The sequence below is a fragment of the Anoplopoma fimbria genome, chromosome 15, assembly GCF_027596085.1.
Source record: "Anoplopoma fimbria isolate UVic2021 breed Golden Eagle Sablefish chromosome 15, Afim_UVic_2022, whole genome shotgun sequence".
Taxonomy (NCBI): Eukaryota; Metazoa; Chordata; class Actinopteri; order Perciformes; family Anoplopomatidae; genus Anoplopoma; species Anoplopoma fimbria.
In genome coordinates, this window is record NC_072463.1 from 6274412 (window position 1) to 6291027 (window position 16616).

At 39.2% G+C, this 16616-nt stretch overlaps 2 protein-coding genes and 1 non-coding gene across 4 annotated transcripts; 1 reads left to right on the forward strand and 2 right to left on the reverse strand.

Moving 5' to 3' along the window:
* Window positions 1-1648: 1648 nt before the first annotated feature.
* Window positions 1649-1731, reverse strand: trnal-cag (transfer RNA leucine (anticodon CAG)). Its single transcript has one exon. It is a non-coding gene; the product is annotated as a tRNA-Leu (tRNA).
* A 473-nt stretch (window positions 1732-2204) lies between these two features.
* dusp23b (dual specificity phosphatase 23b) lies at window positions 2205-4370 on the forward strand. 2 transcript variants are annotated; one of them, XM_054613447.1, is made up of 3 exons: window positions 2205-2274; window positions 2530-2809; window positions 3416-4370. In XM_054613447.1, the coding sequence occupies exons 2-3, from the start codon at window positions 2540-2542 to the stop codon at window positions 3599-3601; spliced, it is 456 nt and encodes a 151-aa protein (XP_054469422.1). In that variant the 5' UTR covers window positions 2205-2274; window positions 2530-2539; the 3' UTR covers window positions 3602-4370. The 2 variants fall into 2 exon arrangements, with proteins under 2 accessions (XP_054469422.1, XP_054469423.1); XM_054613448.1 differs by lacking the exon at window positions 2205-2274 and adding an exon at window positions 2342-2415.
* Window positions 4371-5154: 784 nt separating this feature from the next.
* On the reverse strand, window positions 5155-16297 carry LOC129103697 (afadin). The gene is made up of 22 exons (XM_054614282.1): window positions 16202-16297; window positions 14974-15166; window positions 14451-14557; window positions 14236-14363; window positions 14098-14128; window positions 14025-14067; window positions 13779-13859; window positions 13484-13683; window positions 13217-13362; window positions 12594-12688; window positions 12199-12470; window positions 11753-11896; window positions 9085-9283; window positions 8879-8970; window positions 8710-8796; window positions 8565-8630; window positions 8373-8446; window positions 7462-7580; window positions 7210-7335; window positions 7033-7127; window positions 6736-6876; window positions 5155-6072 (listed from the first exon to the last, which is right to left on the reverse strand). The coding sequence occupies exons 1-22, from the start codon at window positions 16295-16297 to the stop codon at window positions 5155-5157; spliced, it is 3453 nt and encodes a 1150-aa protein (XP_054470257.1).
* Between the last annotated feature and the right edge of the window lie 319 nt (window positions 16298-16616).

Here is a 16616-nt window from a genome sequence, read left to right on the forward strand (position 1 = left end):
AGTCGATTTGGTTCCATAAAGAAAATCAAACATAGTTCAAGCTCAGTTACTATGGCAACTTATGCTGTGAAGTTAACCTGGTATGTGGCAGTCTGAGTTGTTGCTTAACCAGAGTCCCTGTAACATTGACCCAACAGGAAAAAGCAATGATTTTACCACTGTCTTTCCAGAGTGAAGCCATATTATTTGACTTTATTGACCAATATCAGTCAAGAAAACGCCTAAATTAATTTACAAAAAAATGAATAAGGCATAGCTGCTCAAATATATGGCTTATACACATATATATTGTCCTGTATGAAAGGTAAGAAGTTAAAGAATATGACTCCAGTGAAGGTTAATTAAAAAACAATTGCCATTCCAGAGAAGATTTGGAAGCAATGAAGGAAAACAATAACATTTTTATCCTCACCTAGTATAAAATACTAAATTACAGAGGCAATAACATTATGATGCATCTAAATGTCTTCTACTCATTGACTTCAACTGTAACTACACTTTAAAAAAGTGAATCTACTGAAAACGCTAGTGCGCATGCTCCATGGGCCGGTGAATTCGGAACATCCGGGTATTTACGTCTGAATTCTGAACCTGTCGTGGAGCTTCTTCATGGTTCCCGGATGAGAGCAGCAAATAAAAGAGTTGCAGCCGAATTTCGTGTTCATGATGCACTTTTTAAAAGGTGAGACGTTCAAAGAGTGAGACATATTATCAGCACACCTGAATATAAATAACACGTGCATTAAAGCATGTTAGTGGATTTTCCCCCACTAAACTAATTTGTAAAAAATAATAAACATTTTTATTTATGTTAAAGTTATGTACATTTCTGAATATGTTAATTACTTTAAAAAGACCTTTCTCAGTAATCCCAGACAATGACTGATATATTTGTGTTCAGCCTCCAACTTGCTTGTATTAAAAGAGTGTTTTTCCTGGTTTAAATTTTGAGCAATTTCAAAGTAAAAGTCCCCCATTTTGGATACTATTATAGAGTTGGTGGTGAAGAGTAATATAGTATTAGTAATATATATTGATCTTTTAATGATCTTTCAATGTTCAAATCAGAAATCAAAACTCACCTCTTCAAATCTGCTTTTAATGTCTGACCAATGCTGTGTGTTTTAAGTTTTAAGTTTTTAGTGTGTAGCTTTTAATGCTGATTTTAAATGTCTGTAAAGCGTCTTTACTTTGACAAAATAAAAAACCAACCAAATGTTATTCATAAAAGAAAATTAAAAAAACAAAGTTTTTTTGTTTTATTATTTTTATATAAAAGTGAAAGCTGTAATATATTTAGAGAAGAAGATGCCAGTTCATGTTGTTGGTTTATGCTTTTAGATGCTTGTTTAAGAAAGGAGATGCACTTATGACTTCTGGTGACTAGTAGTTCTCTTGAATACCTATGTTGAATACACTGATTGTAAGTCGCTTTGGATAAAAGCGTCTGCTAAATGACTGTAATGTAATGTAATGTTGTGTATTTGGTTTCATTTGTTTTGTTTTGAGCACAAATTTCCAACAAATAAATAAAATATATTAATTAATATTATATAATATTATTATTATAATATTAAATCTAACTTATATGTTTATTTAGTAGAGTAATAAAACCTACATGTACCAAAAAATAAACAAGAAAAGATGATGTCAGAAGTGGGATTCGAACCCACGCCTCCAGGGGAGACTGCGACCTGAACGCAGCGCCTTAGACCGCTCGGCCATCCTGACTTGTGTAACCAAACTGAACCACACTCTAAATAAAGTTAATAAATGATAAAGGTGCACAGCTTTTCTGATTTACAGTGCCAGCTGGGTTATCTGATAGCCGCACCTCGTATTACTAGCGTTGTTATATAAAGACTGACCTATGTAGGCTTGTTGTCTCTCTCTGCAGGAAACGTAGCAATAAATATAAAAGGAAGCACCAGCCTGAACAGTAGCGGAAAACTGTTAGTCATTTTGCAAATAATGTGCTGTACATTAATGTGTCTGTGCGCTTTAATAGAGGGGACATGTAATGTAAACAGCTGGGATCTATATTAGCACTTGCATTGGCTATTCCACCACATGTGTGACCCACACAGACTGGAGTCACAGTTTAGTTTCTGTATCACTTATATAGTAATGTAAAAGTGTTGGGTTTCATCCAGGCCAGTAGGGGGCGCTAGCGGGGCGTTTGTGCCTCAGGGGAAGCTATTTCCCAAAGAACATGAGCTCCTCCTCATTCTGCTGAGAGCTAACTAACAGAACTGTCTTTTCCCTGTAAAACAGGTTAGTTTGGTTATCAGCCACATAAATCTAATAGTTGTATGTAGTGTGTAAGTATTGTATTATAGGAGTGGTGCCTAACTAATATGTGTGTTTGACTTCTGGAGGGATACTGAACTACTTGATTCTGCAAGGATAGACTAAGTATATTGTACAGATTTTAATGGCAGGTGTTCACTGTTTTATTTGGTGTAAAGCATGTAGTTTATGCAAAGAAACTGGCTTGATCTCACTGGTGTCCTTTCCTTCTCTTCCCAGTTTGACCAGCATGGCTTCCACTCCTCCACACAATTTCTCCTGGGTCGATCCAGACAAACTGGCCGGGCTGGCGCTTCCCAGGATGACATCTGAATACCAGTACCTGCTGGACAATGGGATCAAACACCTGGTTTGCCTGTGCGAGAGGAAACCACCTTACTATGACTCCTGCCCAGAGTTACAGCTGCACCACATCAGGATAGTGGACTTCACTCCTCCTTCACCGGGTCAGATCGATACATTCCTCTCCATCGTGGAAGAGGCCAACTCCAAGGGAGAGGTAAGATATCGGATAGACTGTCATTTATGGATGGTGATGCTTATAAAGTACTTTTAGGACTCTTACAAGCCACAAGTACTGAAATCTAAAACGTTTTGCATCAAGTTGACAGTGGAAAGGAAAACATTTAGGCTGCAGAAACTGTGTTTCACAGCCTAAATGCTCCTCCAAAGTGCATGAACCAAAAAGTAAAAGGAGAAAAAAAAAAAGCTTTAAATGATATAATGCTAAATAATTTAAGTATATTTTAGTGCATAGCAAGCATTCTTTTTTATTCTCAAAAAGGCTTTCAGCACCAATGTTTATTCTAAAGGTTAGTCTGTTGTTTGAAGTATCTGACTTACTTCAGTCAGGGTGAGTATTCCTGTTCTTGCATCATTTGTTCTATAAAAAAATCTGTGAAATCCAAGAAGATGTCTTCAAATCGGTTGCTTTGTCTGATTAAAAGTCTAAAACCCAAATATATTCATATACCACCACTTAAGACACATTTAGTTTTTGCAAGCTCTACTTGCGAAGAACAAAAGTACAAATTCCTGTCTCATAGCAGTAATGCAGTATGGGTGTGCCGTGTTACTAAACTAATAAGGCATTGTTCCTCTTTAGGGTGTGGGAGTTCACTGCATGCACGGTCATGGGAGGACGGGGACCATGCTGGCCTGCTACCTGGTGAAAACCAGGAAGATATCGGGGATCGAGGCCATCACTGAGATCCGCAATCTGCGGAGAGGCTCCATCGAAACTCACGAACAAGAGAAAGCTGTGGTGCATTTTTATCAGCGCACAAAGTAGCTTTTACAGCAGGAATACACATTTCTTTACAGTTAATAAGCTTAAAATAAGTGGAAGAAGTGCCTCAACTTTATTGCTAAATGAACAATTTATTATCTATGAATAGGAAAATACAAGCATTTAATTAATGTTTAAACAGATAATAAAAAAATGAATGTCCTGGAAAACAATACTGAACCCAGTATTGACGTCACACGCCGGATGAGACGTTTGACAAACATTTCTAGGGTAAATACATCATCACACTGTCTCTTTACATGGTACTGTAATGTATACTCTCATTTTGCTTGGCAAATTACTACTTCTGTTTATATAGACATGTGCCTCCTCTGAGGTTCTCTGTTTACAATTCTTCAACCTTCATTTATGCACTGAACGCCAGAGAAAAGAGACGCTGACGCTCCTTGAATGTGAGCTTTTCTGGAGCTGAGGCCCGCCTGGTTTTCTCCTCCTGGTTTCTGTGAATGAACAATGATATTAGCTTAAATACTTGAGATGTTTTAAGGGGGAATCACTTCCGGGGACGCAAACAGTAGCCTGTGCTGTTTTACAATGTATTAATAGAGTAGTTAAGTAAAACAGGGTTTTACTCAGGGATCTCTTTCAAACGCTGTTTTTGGAAAAATTATGTTGCAATAATTTAACTATTTTAAAAATGATTAAGGAGCTTGCATTAAGTCACTATTAGTAATGCTGCATAAATATGTGCTTGTTAGATTTGATTGAATAATTTTTTTGAACAGTTTAAACTCACTCTTTTGATGACATGTTGTTAAAGTCTTGACTCCGTCCACTTTGTCTCTGATCTGCCAGAAAACATTAAAATATTGTCAATGTGCAATAAAATAAGATGTCTGATGAGGACGGGCTCTTTTGAATAAATGAAACCGACAAACAATTACCTGTCTTTGCTTTTGTCTCTGCCTGCTTTTCACACTCAGTGTTGACGTTTCCAGCTGAGCTTGTCTTATTGTAAAGATGAGAAAAATGTATAAATAAAGGGTATTGTGGCTTTTTAATTAACGGCTTTATCATTCAGATTGATCTTTAGTTCACACAGAAGTATTCCATTGTTGATTAAAGTTATTAAGGTGATTAACAAATATATATTTAGACATTTTAGTTGTATGCAATGTAAGCTTATGTAATATGTTTCCTTTCCCTTTAGGTTTGGAGAAACTTTACATTAAAGACTTTTAGGTTGTACACCAATCTTATTAAGTGTTTCAAGAGGAAGGAAACGCATTAATATCTACTGGTAAAACACTACAATATTATATTTATAATATCATTTAGTAATAATCTATAGTCCATATGAACACATTATAAACATATTTTAATGAGTTATGCAGGTAGGGTCAATGTCCCGTAATCATAATTCTTAGTGTTTGTAAAAAAGTATTTGTTAGAAACATTACTTTTTATCTGTTATATATAGTTAATATGTGATCATGTACCATGTTTGTTGTACTTACTTTCCTTCAACCCACTTAATCTACTTTAGTTGGTTATTTCCTACATTTCCCAGAATGCTTTTAGTGTGGATCTTTCCTTCAACTTACATCTGTGTGGGTCTTCACCTGTGCTCTTTTCTCCAGCTCCTGTATTAGCACCATCATGTCCAAATCCTCCTCATCCTCCTCATCCTCCTCATCCTCTCCTCTCTGCTGGACCTCCTGCAGCCTCTTCTGAAACTGCCACTCCAGGCTGAGCCTTCGGAGCCGCTCGTTCTCCTCCGCCGTGCGCCTCGCTCTGCCCTGGAGCTCCTGCACCTCCTGCTCCAGGAGCTCCACCATACGGAGCCTCTGCTGCTTCTCCAGCTTCTCCTGGGCCTCCCTCCTCCAGGGGTCGGACCTCTCCTGAGGGTCTTTTGGCTTCGTAGGTCCCGTGCCCTGCTTCTCCTGAGTGGGAGGTTCTTGGAAGGAGACATGTTTTGTCGGGGGGATGCTCACTTGGGGTTTTGAACCTTGACCCCTGTGAGTGGTGGATCTCTGCTGCTGTGAGAGAAGCGAAGGCCGAGGCAGCTTCTTGGTTGCAGTAATGGGACACGCATAGATAGGATCCGCCCTGTGTTTATGTCCCTGTACTTTAAGGGTTTGGCTCATCCTCGCCGCCAGCAAAGATGAACTCTGGAAGGTGGTGAGTGGAGGACTGGTGTGTGTGTTCACCGCTCTGGTTACAGGGATGTCGATGCGTATCGGCTGGTTGGAAGGCGTCGGTGTTGGATGTTGTGAGAAAGGAGTTCTCCAGACGCCGGCGCCACTTGTGCGGCTGCCCTGCTGCAGTTTTGTAGGAGAGCAATAATCTGAGAGGATGTCATGAGAGGAAACACTCGAGCGGATCGGGAAAGATGAATAGTGGCTCAGGGTTTGCTTTGCACGCTGCTCCTTCTGCTCCCACAAGCTCTGCCTTTTGTCCAGCAGGGGGCCTCCACTGTCCACACACAGGTCCTCCTGTGACAGAGCTTGGCGCTAGAAGGATAAATACAGAGATTTTGATACAATTTACCTTAATGTATTATGTGTATTTAGTTATTTTATGAACAATCAGTAATGGAATAAGCTCCAACATCTATTACTTAAAACCTGGAAGTACTCTGTTAAAGTACACAAAAGCAAACTGGACTAAAAGTACTGTATAATGTAAGTAAAAGTCATAGTATTACAGCTAGTACAGGTAGTTTAATCCTGTGGTTCCCAACCTACAAGTCAGGCCCTCCAAAGGGTCACAAGATAAGTCTGATGAGTCGTAAGATGATTAATGATGATTAACACAATTTTGTATGTTATTGCAATAGAAACATACTGAAAATAGTCTCTTAGGTGAAAATGCTGGAAGGGAATAACGGGCACTGCTTTTTTTGAAGAGGTCACAAGACAAACATATTGGGAAGCACTGTATTAAACTTTAACAATGTATTGTATTTTATAATCGTATATGTTTTTTTATTTAAAATTCACTATATGCAAGTAAAGCACACGCACCTCTAAATTGTAAACCACTGGAGTTAATGTTTTTATTTACTTCCTACCGCTGTGATCTACAAGTTTACTTCTCCTTTTCTTAGTGAATAATAAATATGATGACACATTATGGTGCCAGAGGGACATTAGGACTCTTTAATAAATACTTACCATGAAGGTCCTCTTAGTGGAGTTCTGTCCATCTAAAGGCCTCAAAGACACTTTCACTGTTTGCTGTGGTCGACTGGTTTCAGACACGTTCTTGTCCTGGGACTTTGGAGTCGGAAGTGTCAAGTATTCCCTGTGAGATGTCTAAATACGGACATAAAAACAAGTCATTTTGTCACACAAGTTCAGTTAAAAACAATGATTTCTTGTTTGAGCATTTAGCCGACATTTCTTTAATAGTGACTGAATGTTTTACAAATGTCACAATGAATTAAAGGGAGAAATCTAGAATAATCTCACGTCATCACAGAGGTTGACACTGGAGACAGCAGCCATGTTGTTCGCTCTCACAGCAGATTCAACAGGTTCGTCTCCATCCTCGGGGGAAAAACACGCTGAAATAGGAGAAAATAAATACTTACGTATTAAGTGTATGCACCCAGCAGTGTTTCACTATAACAGTAAAAGTGCACCCACTGTTCATGTCGGGGTTGGAGCGATAAAGTTGTCTGTTTCTCTGCATTATCTGGTCTTTCGACCTCTTGCTGCCTCCATGGAGCCGCTCTGACGGACCAGGATCCACAACTCTGTACAGCATGAGCGCTTTACCGTTTGGCTTGGTGTGGCTTGTGTCGCCTTGTGAATCAAGAAAAAGGTCTTAATTAAGTCATGGAGAGCAGAAGTGAAAAAAAACAACAACAATGGTTTTAGTTGTATTTGTGTTTTCACCTGTGGTCCTCTCTGATGTCGGGTCAGTCAGCAGAGCTCCCAGGCCGTGGTAGTTCGCTCCAAACTTTGCAACCTGTAAGGTCACAACGGGGCCGGTTTGCATCATGATCGCTGCTGCCCTAAATCATTAGAAGAGTTGTGTCTATTATATATTTAAGACTGTATACCCTTGGTCATAATCTGAGAGTAAGACTCACAACTATTTCATGTTGAATGAGTTTGAAAGTAAGAATTTCGCTGCAATAACTTGTCTATTTGAAAATGGTTCCATGGAAAAAAAAAATACTTTGTATTGGTTCAATATGTGGATACCTAGATGATATTTGCCAACCAAACACACAGTTTTGTATTTCAGCACTTTTATTGCATGAGAAAAACAACAATAGTCTACCACAGCCATGCTATCAGCTCTGTGAGTGTGTATTTAGGCCCAGCGTTGCTTTTAGCAGGTAGAATGTTTACCATGTTCACAATCTTAGTTTTACACGTTTAATGCACATGTTTAAGATGCTAACACATGCTAAACATGTCGATTAAACACGGTACAGCTGAGGTCATTGGGCTTGTTGCTTTTGCGTATATTTATTAGTAGTATTGCACACATTTATTTGTGCATAAATTTGACGCCAGATAAAAAGTAATCACCAGTATTTCAGTTCATCCTGAGGAGAGCATGAATGTCTGTGACAAATGACATGGCAATCCATTCAAACATTGTTGAGACTTTTCACACAGAACCACTAGAGGAAAAGTTGTGAAAGTTCTTAGGGTTCATCCTCTGGGGGGAATGAATGGGTGCTGCACAATGTCACGGCAATCCATTAAATAGCTGTTGAGATATTTCGGTCTGGACCAAAGTGGTGGAACGCCAGACTAATGTATGTCTAAACATAAACCTTAATGCAGCTAACCTTTCTTGGCTGAGGCCGACCACACTTTGACCATCCACACTCAGCAGCTGGTCCCCAGCTGTTAACCTGCCATTCTGTACAAAGTAGAGATTTTGTCTATCAGTTCAGTCTTCCCTTGTGTAATTCCATTAAATTATTCTGTACAGTGCACATCTCAAGGTAACATGAATAACAAAATATGTTAGATCTCACCATCTCAGCTGGTCCTCCCTTTACAATAGATTTGATATAAATCCCAAGGTTTTCTTGCCCTGCTCCCTGTAGCAAAATAAGAGGGTGAGCATCAATTATTCAAAACATTTAGTTTTGGTCTTTGAATAGTTTTCAAAGCACTCACCTTTGCAGCCACAATGCTGACCCCCATCCCACTGTTCAGAGGTTTGTTCAGTGTGATAGTCACAATGTCTGGCTCTCTGTGTGCTGCCTATTGAAGACAACATAAATAATTGACATGTATGCTTAATTTTATGTTAAAATTAAATGATACATTATGTGTTTTTGCTTACCAAACATGTGCTCTCTGCAGAGGAAGTCGGGTCACTGAAGTACACGGTCCAGTCACCTTTAGAGTTTGGCTGGGGTGTTAAAAAGCAGAGACCTGAAAGAGAAATAAAATGATTTTAGGTTTGTTTATCTTAGATACACAACGTTCCTAGTACTCTAGAATATTTTCTCATTTTGCAAATATGACAGACTATTAAGAATCCCCAACCTTTACGGCAAATTGGCTCCAAAAATTCCCTAAACCCTGGAGGGATTCCTCTCACGGTGTCACAGGAGTATCCTCCCTCCGGCAGCAGGAAGGGCAGATGTAGGTCGAGGCTCTCTTCCAGCTGGACATCCCGTCCTTCGCTCCGAATCAGGTTATCTGCTGAGGCCTTCGCAGCCGTCACTACGGCATCGATCAAATCCTGCAGCGAGGATGACAAGTGGATCAGACAGCGGAAAAATTTCAGGAAAAGGTCGTTCTAGTGTATGGATTGGCATTTTGTCATTCTGTGACAGGGCTTCAGGGAAGCAACATCCAATCTGCCTGCTGTGACCCTGAACTAAATACTGATGACCTTCCTGCAGATGATGCTGACCTCCCAGGAGAGGTAGAAAAGTACAACATTAAAGTAATCTCGTACTAATATTCTACCTGTGACTAGACTGCAGTGTTACTGTAGTAATAGTCTGGTGAAAAGTACAAGGACTTTCTTTCAAGAACTATACTAGTACAATTTTGAGGTACTTTTACTGTGCTTGTCTAGTTACACTATATAATACTTCATACTCCTACTTCACTACAATTACTTTACATTAATTTAACTCATATTAACTGTACAGATTAAGATTTCACATACAAAACCTATAATCTTCTTATAGAATATAACGTTTTTTTTTTTTTACTTCTGACACTACCTAACAGAATAATGTACTTAAAAGCTCCACCACTAAACATTATTAAAGTCCTATTAACATAGAACTGTATCTGTGAATATCCAATAATATATAACAATAATACTGTCATTCTGCAGCATATTAAGTACTTTTGCTTTTGATGTTTCAAATAAAAATTAATTGATGCTTTTTTGACTTTTTGAGTGTATTCACATATTAAATCCTCCCTGTCATCAGTGGAAGTATCAGTTTGCTTGTAGTGGCAGTTAGGACCGTTAGAAGCAGCATCTGTACACGTTGCTAGGAGACGGAGTAGCGCCAAACTCGCAGCTAGCTTTTTTTTTGTTATCTATATCAGAGAATGTCTAATATGAGACGGGCTCTGTCTATATACATCGATTAAGCCCCGCCCACCACGGCTGTCAGTGTCGCTACGCAACGCTGCTCGCTAGCCGTAGGTTAGCTAACTCTACGAATGCTAACGTTGCGAAAACGTGCTTCAAATGAGCAGCTTCCTGTCCCGATGTCGACAACCTGTGACCTAACTATGTGCTGCCTGCTGCTAATATTAGTCAGTTAGTTAACGTGAGTTCATGTTTTGGGTCTGTTCTGTTTGTGTTCGTCTTAGCTAACTAATGCTATGAGCTAACTAGCTAGCTAGCTAGCTAACACCACCCCGCTCTCTTGTAGGGCCCCACCTTGTTAGCTTCTTTATGCTCTTATGCTAACATTTCTATTTGCTTCTAGTATTTGTTGTGTTGTTGTGGCTGAGCTCATTTTTGCATGGTTGTTTCACACAAGCCAAAATAGTGTCATTTTTAATTATCCATGTTATATATATATATATATATATATATATATATATATATATATATATACAGTGTTAGCTTATTTATCTTTAGCATGAACTACATGCAAGTCACATAAACTAGCATACGTCAAGAAGGTCTTTTAACAATGCAAAACATAAGTTTTAAGTTATTATTCAGACCCCCAGAGACTCATACAACTAGTTGTTATATGCATAAAAAAAATGGTTTGAATTTTGCATTGAATTTATTAATTAATTTCCCATTTGCAGCTGTATTTCCTGAATCAAACAAAGATGGTAGCCGGACATTTAATGGCTATTTCCTTGCTTGTTTTGCACGACTTAAACAAAATACAAAGATAAGATAAGATAATCCTTTATTAGTCCCGCAGCGGGGACATTTACAGGATTACAGCAGCATAGATGTAGTGCAAACAAGGTAAAAAAAAAAAACAAGTATTTTAAATAAGTAAGTAAGTAAGAAAAATAAAAAATCCACAATAACTAAAAAAGGCATTACTATTTGTAATATAAGTCAATATAAGAGACTCCAAGAGACTCTAATGTACATGAGCGTGAGCGTGTTTCCTGATGTTGGTATTCATAGTGGGGAAATAGGATGTTTGTTTGAGTATATGTTATGGGCTGAATTGGATTTGAGGCATTTTTCCTACTAGGTTGTTGTAGCAGTTTTGAATGGTAAACCCAGGTTCTAATAGAGGGCGGTATTGCATTGCTGTGGTTTTGGCCCACAGCCCATTCACAAAATGATTTCCCTGTAATATTGGCTTAATGGGAAATGTCTTTTGTCAAACAGAATAGGTACACACACACACACACACACACACACACACACACACACACACACACCTTATATAACGCAACATATTAGAGAAATATTTCACTCAAAGGCAATGGGTTTATGTGACAACTCACTTTACAATTCGTGATACATTATTCATGATCCTATTCATCATTGTAAATTATTCATATTATTAAATCTATACTGCTGAGCTCCTGTTCTGTGGTCGATTCTGCTGCTGCTTCAATGAAAACCATAAGCCTATATCTATACTATGATTAGTAGTAGTACTTACGTTTAAACAGACTATTTGTCTGACAGGATTTGTCCCAAAAAGCAGCATCATAGAAGTAGTTTCAAAAAGGTAAAACAACAGGTACTCACAGGCGTAATGTGAGGTTCATTGGTTGCATAGAGGTAGCCGGATAGCAACGTCTGGAGCTGCAGTGAGTTCAACTTGAAACAGTTATTCTGGATGGCCTTCACGTCTTGCATTGAATACTTGTTCATGGTCAGGATCATGGTTGCCTAGAAACAGCAAGGCAATGCTATTTTAACAGCTTGTACTGACTGAAATATGTGCTCTGACACGTAAATAAAAGCTGGGATAAAAACTGCAAACCATCAACAGGATCAGAAATATATCATCTTACAAACAAGCTCATATCATGCATATAGAAAAACGATCATTTGATTCAGTCAGTTTTACTGCCTTTTGAGGTAGAAATTCTAGCAAAATGGTGGTAAAAGACACTAGTTCCATATTTCATTAAGGCCCAGTCTTAGATAAAAAAAATGTACTTGGACATGTAATGCAGGGAGGGACTGACCTGGATGATGTGTCCGAGGTGGCAGTCAGTAGCCAGCTCCAGGCCCTGCCTCTCCGCCCACGCTTCGATGGCCGTGAGCCTCTGGCGGAGAGAAGCTCCCCAGTAGTGGGAGCGCAGGCCTGGAGGGTTGGCCTCAGGGCTCATGAGCTGGTTGAAGAGCCAGGCGCTGATGAAATGGAAGAGCTGAGAGAAGAGCTGGATGGTTAGGGCAGGGTTCACCCGGCAGCGGCGTAAAAGGGACATGGTGTTCATCAAGGTGTTCAGCACCATCTCTGCAACAGGCAAGACAAAACGTTTACATTATTTGAACAGGGAGGCAACATCAGCTCTTCCAAGAGTCCTAAATGATGTTGTGGACTGAATAATTATTACTGTACTAATAAAGAAACATTTACCTATACCCGCTGGCAGTGTGCCATGTTGCTCAGGATCAATCAAAAATGTTGGCAAGTGCTTCCTTAACTCGTTCTGCAGACACTGTAGCAGACAACTAGGAGAACACACAAACAAAAATTTAACATTTACGGCTGCATGATTTTAGCCAATAAGCTGCATATTTCCATTATTTGTATTTGTATAATATAATAGTTTGCTTTTTCTGTACTGCAAGAACTGTTTTGTTTTTGTATATCTTATATACATATCTGATATATGTACAAAAAGTGATTATCGATTAACAAATTGTCTATGGATGATATTTACAGACATAGTAGGAAGAAGAAATGCGTGTGGAAGTAACACAGCGTTGAAGTTGTTTTTTTGTGTATACTGTATGGTTGGGATTTGTGAATTCAGGGTTGCTATTGCTGTAGAAAATAACCTATTTTAAAGTTGTTTGTTTTTGTGACTGGAGATTTGTTGAGTTTCTAAGAGGGCAAAGACTTGACTCGGTAGACAGCTGGGTCAGCAGGCTAAACGTGTGATTTTAGCTGCACCTTTGATGACATGTTTATAGGACAATGACTCTGTTTGGATTCATGATCTCTGGATCTCTATGGTCAGGTCTCCTCGTTTGTACCTGAAAGCTTTGTGCACCAGGTGGGACAGATCCAGCTGACTTTGCCGTGTGAGCGAGCCGAGGTCTTTGTCCTGCTTGAAGAAGTTCAGCAGCTCAGAGGAGTTGGCCATCCAGAAGGCGAGAGCACCGGCCATGGCCTGCTGCCTCTGCAGGGCAAATATAGCAGCAGTGTCACGCAAACGCACAGAACGGAGTGTTTGCTTATAGAGAAGATATTCTTTTTAATGTGTGCAATTGTAAGAAAAGTAATGAGGTTCTTGTTCTTGCCTGGATGACCTTTAATGTCATGGCCACCATTTTGCTTGCAGTCAAAGTAACACCGTTTTCGCAAAGTGATGAGCCTCGCCTGTAATGGCGTTGCAGAGCAAAGCGTCCCACGGCATAGAGGATGTATGCAGGTGAGAGCTTGAAATGAACTGTGGAGCTGTTGGTGTAATTTATGACTGCAGACAGGAAGGCTTCCTCAGCTGAAATGTACAAGATGCCAGCAGGGGGCAGGAGGACATTATGACAAGTATCAAAGTAACACTGTGGAAGAAAACTTGTGTAGTTCAATACTCACAGCTGTCACAGAATTTAATTCCAATTGGTAATCCAGGTTGTTCTGAAAAATCCGGATACAGATTTTCTGTGTGCGTTCCTCCTGTATTTTAGCAAACAGAAGTCATCAGCCACCCTGTTTATATCATATATTATAGTTCACATTGATTGGAAGTTAAATCTACTTTTACTTGATGAATGGGAAGTCTGGGTCTTATTCATGAGACTGAACTGTTCGTCATTTCTATTTTTACTGCAGATTACTTACCCATGGCAGGCTGCCTCTGTTGCTTTTTGTTTTCTGTGCAGCTCTTTTTTTTCTCATGGTTAGACACACAAACGCTGTTGTTGTTCAGGAGCTCCTCAGTTGACCTGGATATTTATTCAAAAAGAGTAGACGAGTTATTCTGACCGTTAGGCAGGCCTGAAGCAAACAGTCTGGAAAATAGAAATGTGATTGTGAACGTTGAGCATTTTACCCGATCTCATCATCTGAAACCTTGTCAGTCGCTTTAGCTTTGTTCTTCTCTTTCTTTTTCTCTTTTCTTGACAGTGTCCTCTTGAAGCTTTGGATCACGCCTCCCTTTTCCTTCCCGTGAAAGTTTTCCTTTATTGTTTAACACACATGCAAATAACAGAAGTGAGATTATGTGAAGAGAGAGGGTCAAACTGCAGGAAATGGTTTGAGTTATACCTCCAAACTCTCTTTGTCTTTCTTGAGCACAAATCGTCCTTCTCTGTTGTCGGTGTTCCAGTTTAATAGTTCAACCAAAGGTCTCTCGTCCACATCCAGTTTACGTTCTTACTCAACATACAAAACAAAAACAAACGCTCAGAGAATATTCTTAAATCAACTGGACTTCCAACACCAAAGCAAAGATTTGATTTACAATTCCTTTCGATATCAAGACATCTTCAGGGAAGCCACATCCAATCTGCCTTCCTGCAGATGATGCTTGTTGATTTAATCAATTAATCTTTTGGTCATCTTTGGTCAAAACCCCCCAAATATTCAATTTGCTCTCAAATGACACAGTAAAGCAGGACATTATTTTATATTTATAATTGTGAACCAGCACATTTTTGGCTGAAAAACATCTTGAAGTGATTAAACGATTATCAAAGTTGTTGCTGGTTTATTTTCTCTTCGGTTGATTCATTTATTCATTGTGTTGACCTTTTTTTAACAACATATACGGTATGAGTGAAGTGATTACCTTTATTGCCGTGGATCTCATACAGGGAATAACGAGCAGTCAGCATTTTCATGTCAGGTCTGAACTTCTCTGACAGAGTTTCAATAACCTCGCGAGTTGAAGAGTTGCTGCAGACACGCAGGCACTTGGTGGCCACATTTCCTCCAACACGATCCTCAAAGTAGAAGCGCATCACTCCATGGAACTCCAAGTTCTGCCAGAAAACCAGTTTAGTTTAAGTGAGTCCAGTATTTTCAGCTGATTTCATTTAACATTTCTACCTCTAAATCTTGGTCAAACCATATTTCTGAATAGGCTTTCATGATGAAAAGGCCAATCTTTCCTTTTTTATAAAATACTGCTTTGGATTTAGGGATTTGTTAAGCTTTCAAGAACTCCCTAAATACCTAAACACAGGAATGCAGATCAAAGTGGTTAGGAATATTTAACTTGCACCAAACCCTTCAGTCAACACTGTTAACTAATCGCTTACTAGTGTTTGAAGTAGTAATATTTCTGTTACTAATCTCAGTTGCACAACCTTAAATGCTGTCCACACTGCCGTGAGTAGATTTCTGTAGGGGAACCACTAACCACTAACCAATAGTTTCATTATCGTTTCATTATCGACTAATGGCTGCATCACTAGATTTTTGTATTTACTTATTTATGATAGTGGTGGTGTGAAAATGATGTCCTATAATTCACCCTTCCCTAAATCCCGCCTCTCGGACTGACACAGGGGTTGTTGTTTAGTTTTTTTGCAACTAATTCTTACTTAAATATATTTTTTCGATCTGTTTTTGTCATTATAAGCTTTCACAAATAACCCAAATATTACGTTTGCCAGAAATATATATATATTTTTTTTTTTACCGAACAAGGTAGATTTGTAGATTTTTCTGATCTTATGCACTGCGAGTAAAGGCATCAACCAATCACGTTGTGCTGGAAGGACTTATTCAAATCATAAACTATGTGTACAACAACATGGAGGCTCTGTGGTCAGTTCCAAAGATGGCAAATTGTATTACTCAACTTTGCCATAGCAGCGCATACTAGAGGAACTCTACCCTTCACAATTACAAATGTATTTAAATCTTTTATTGAAAGTATGGCAAATTTTCATTGCGGCCGGTATGAATAGTTTATTCACACTCGAGTATTTCATAAATAGGCTATTACAAACGTAAACAGAGAATCGATCTGAAGTATGACCCCTGTCTGATGTCTGCAGGCTCAGACTCACCTCATCCGGTTGACTTATTTCAAACAGGTCCAGTCTGTTGTTGTTCCACTGTCTGATGACTTCGGCTAATTTCTCCCGTTCTGCCTCCTCCGGCATTTTTCACCAATTAACCTCAAAGTTTCTATCCGACCGGCTGCTGTAGAGTTTTCTCCAGAAAAGGACAGAGAGGACGATCCTGTGACAGTAACGTTTGTGTCTGTCTTTGCTATTGTATCTATTAGGACCCCACCCCTTCTCCAATCTATTCCCCATTAGCTATAAACTCATTGTACGGCGCAGTGAGTCCTCGTACATAATTGCCTGCTTCCTCCCCACATCCACATCCCCTCTCCGAGCCCTCACCCCCACCCCCTTACTTCATCTAACGGGTCAGTGGATCTCTGTTATGTGAGGCAAACGGGTTCCTAATCATAAT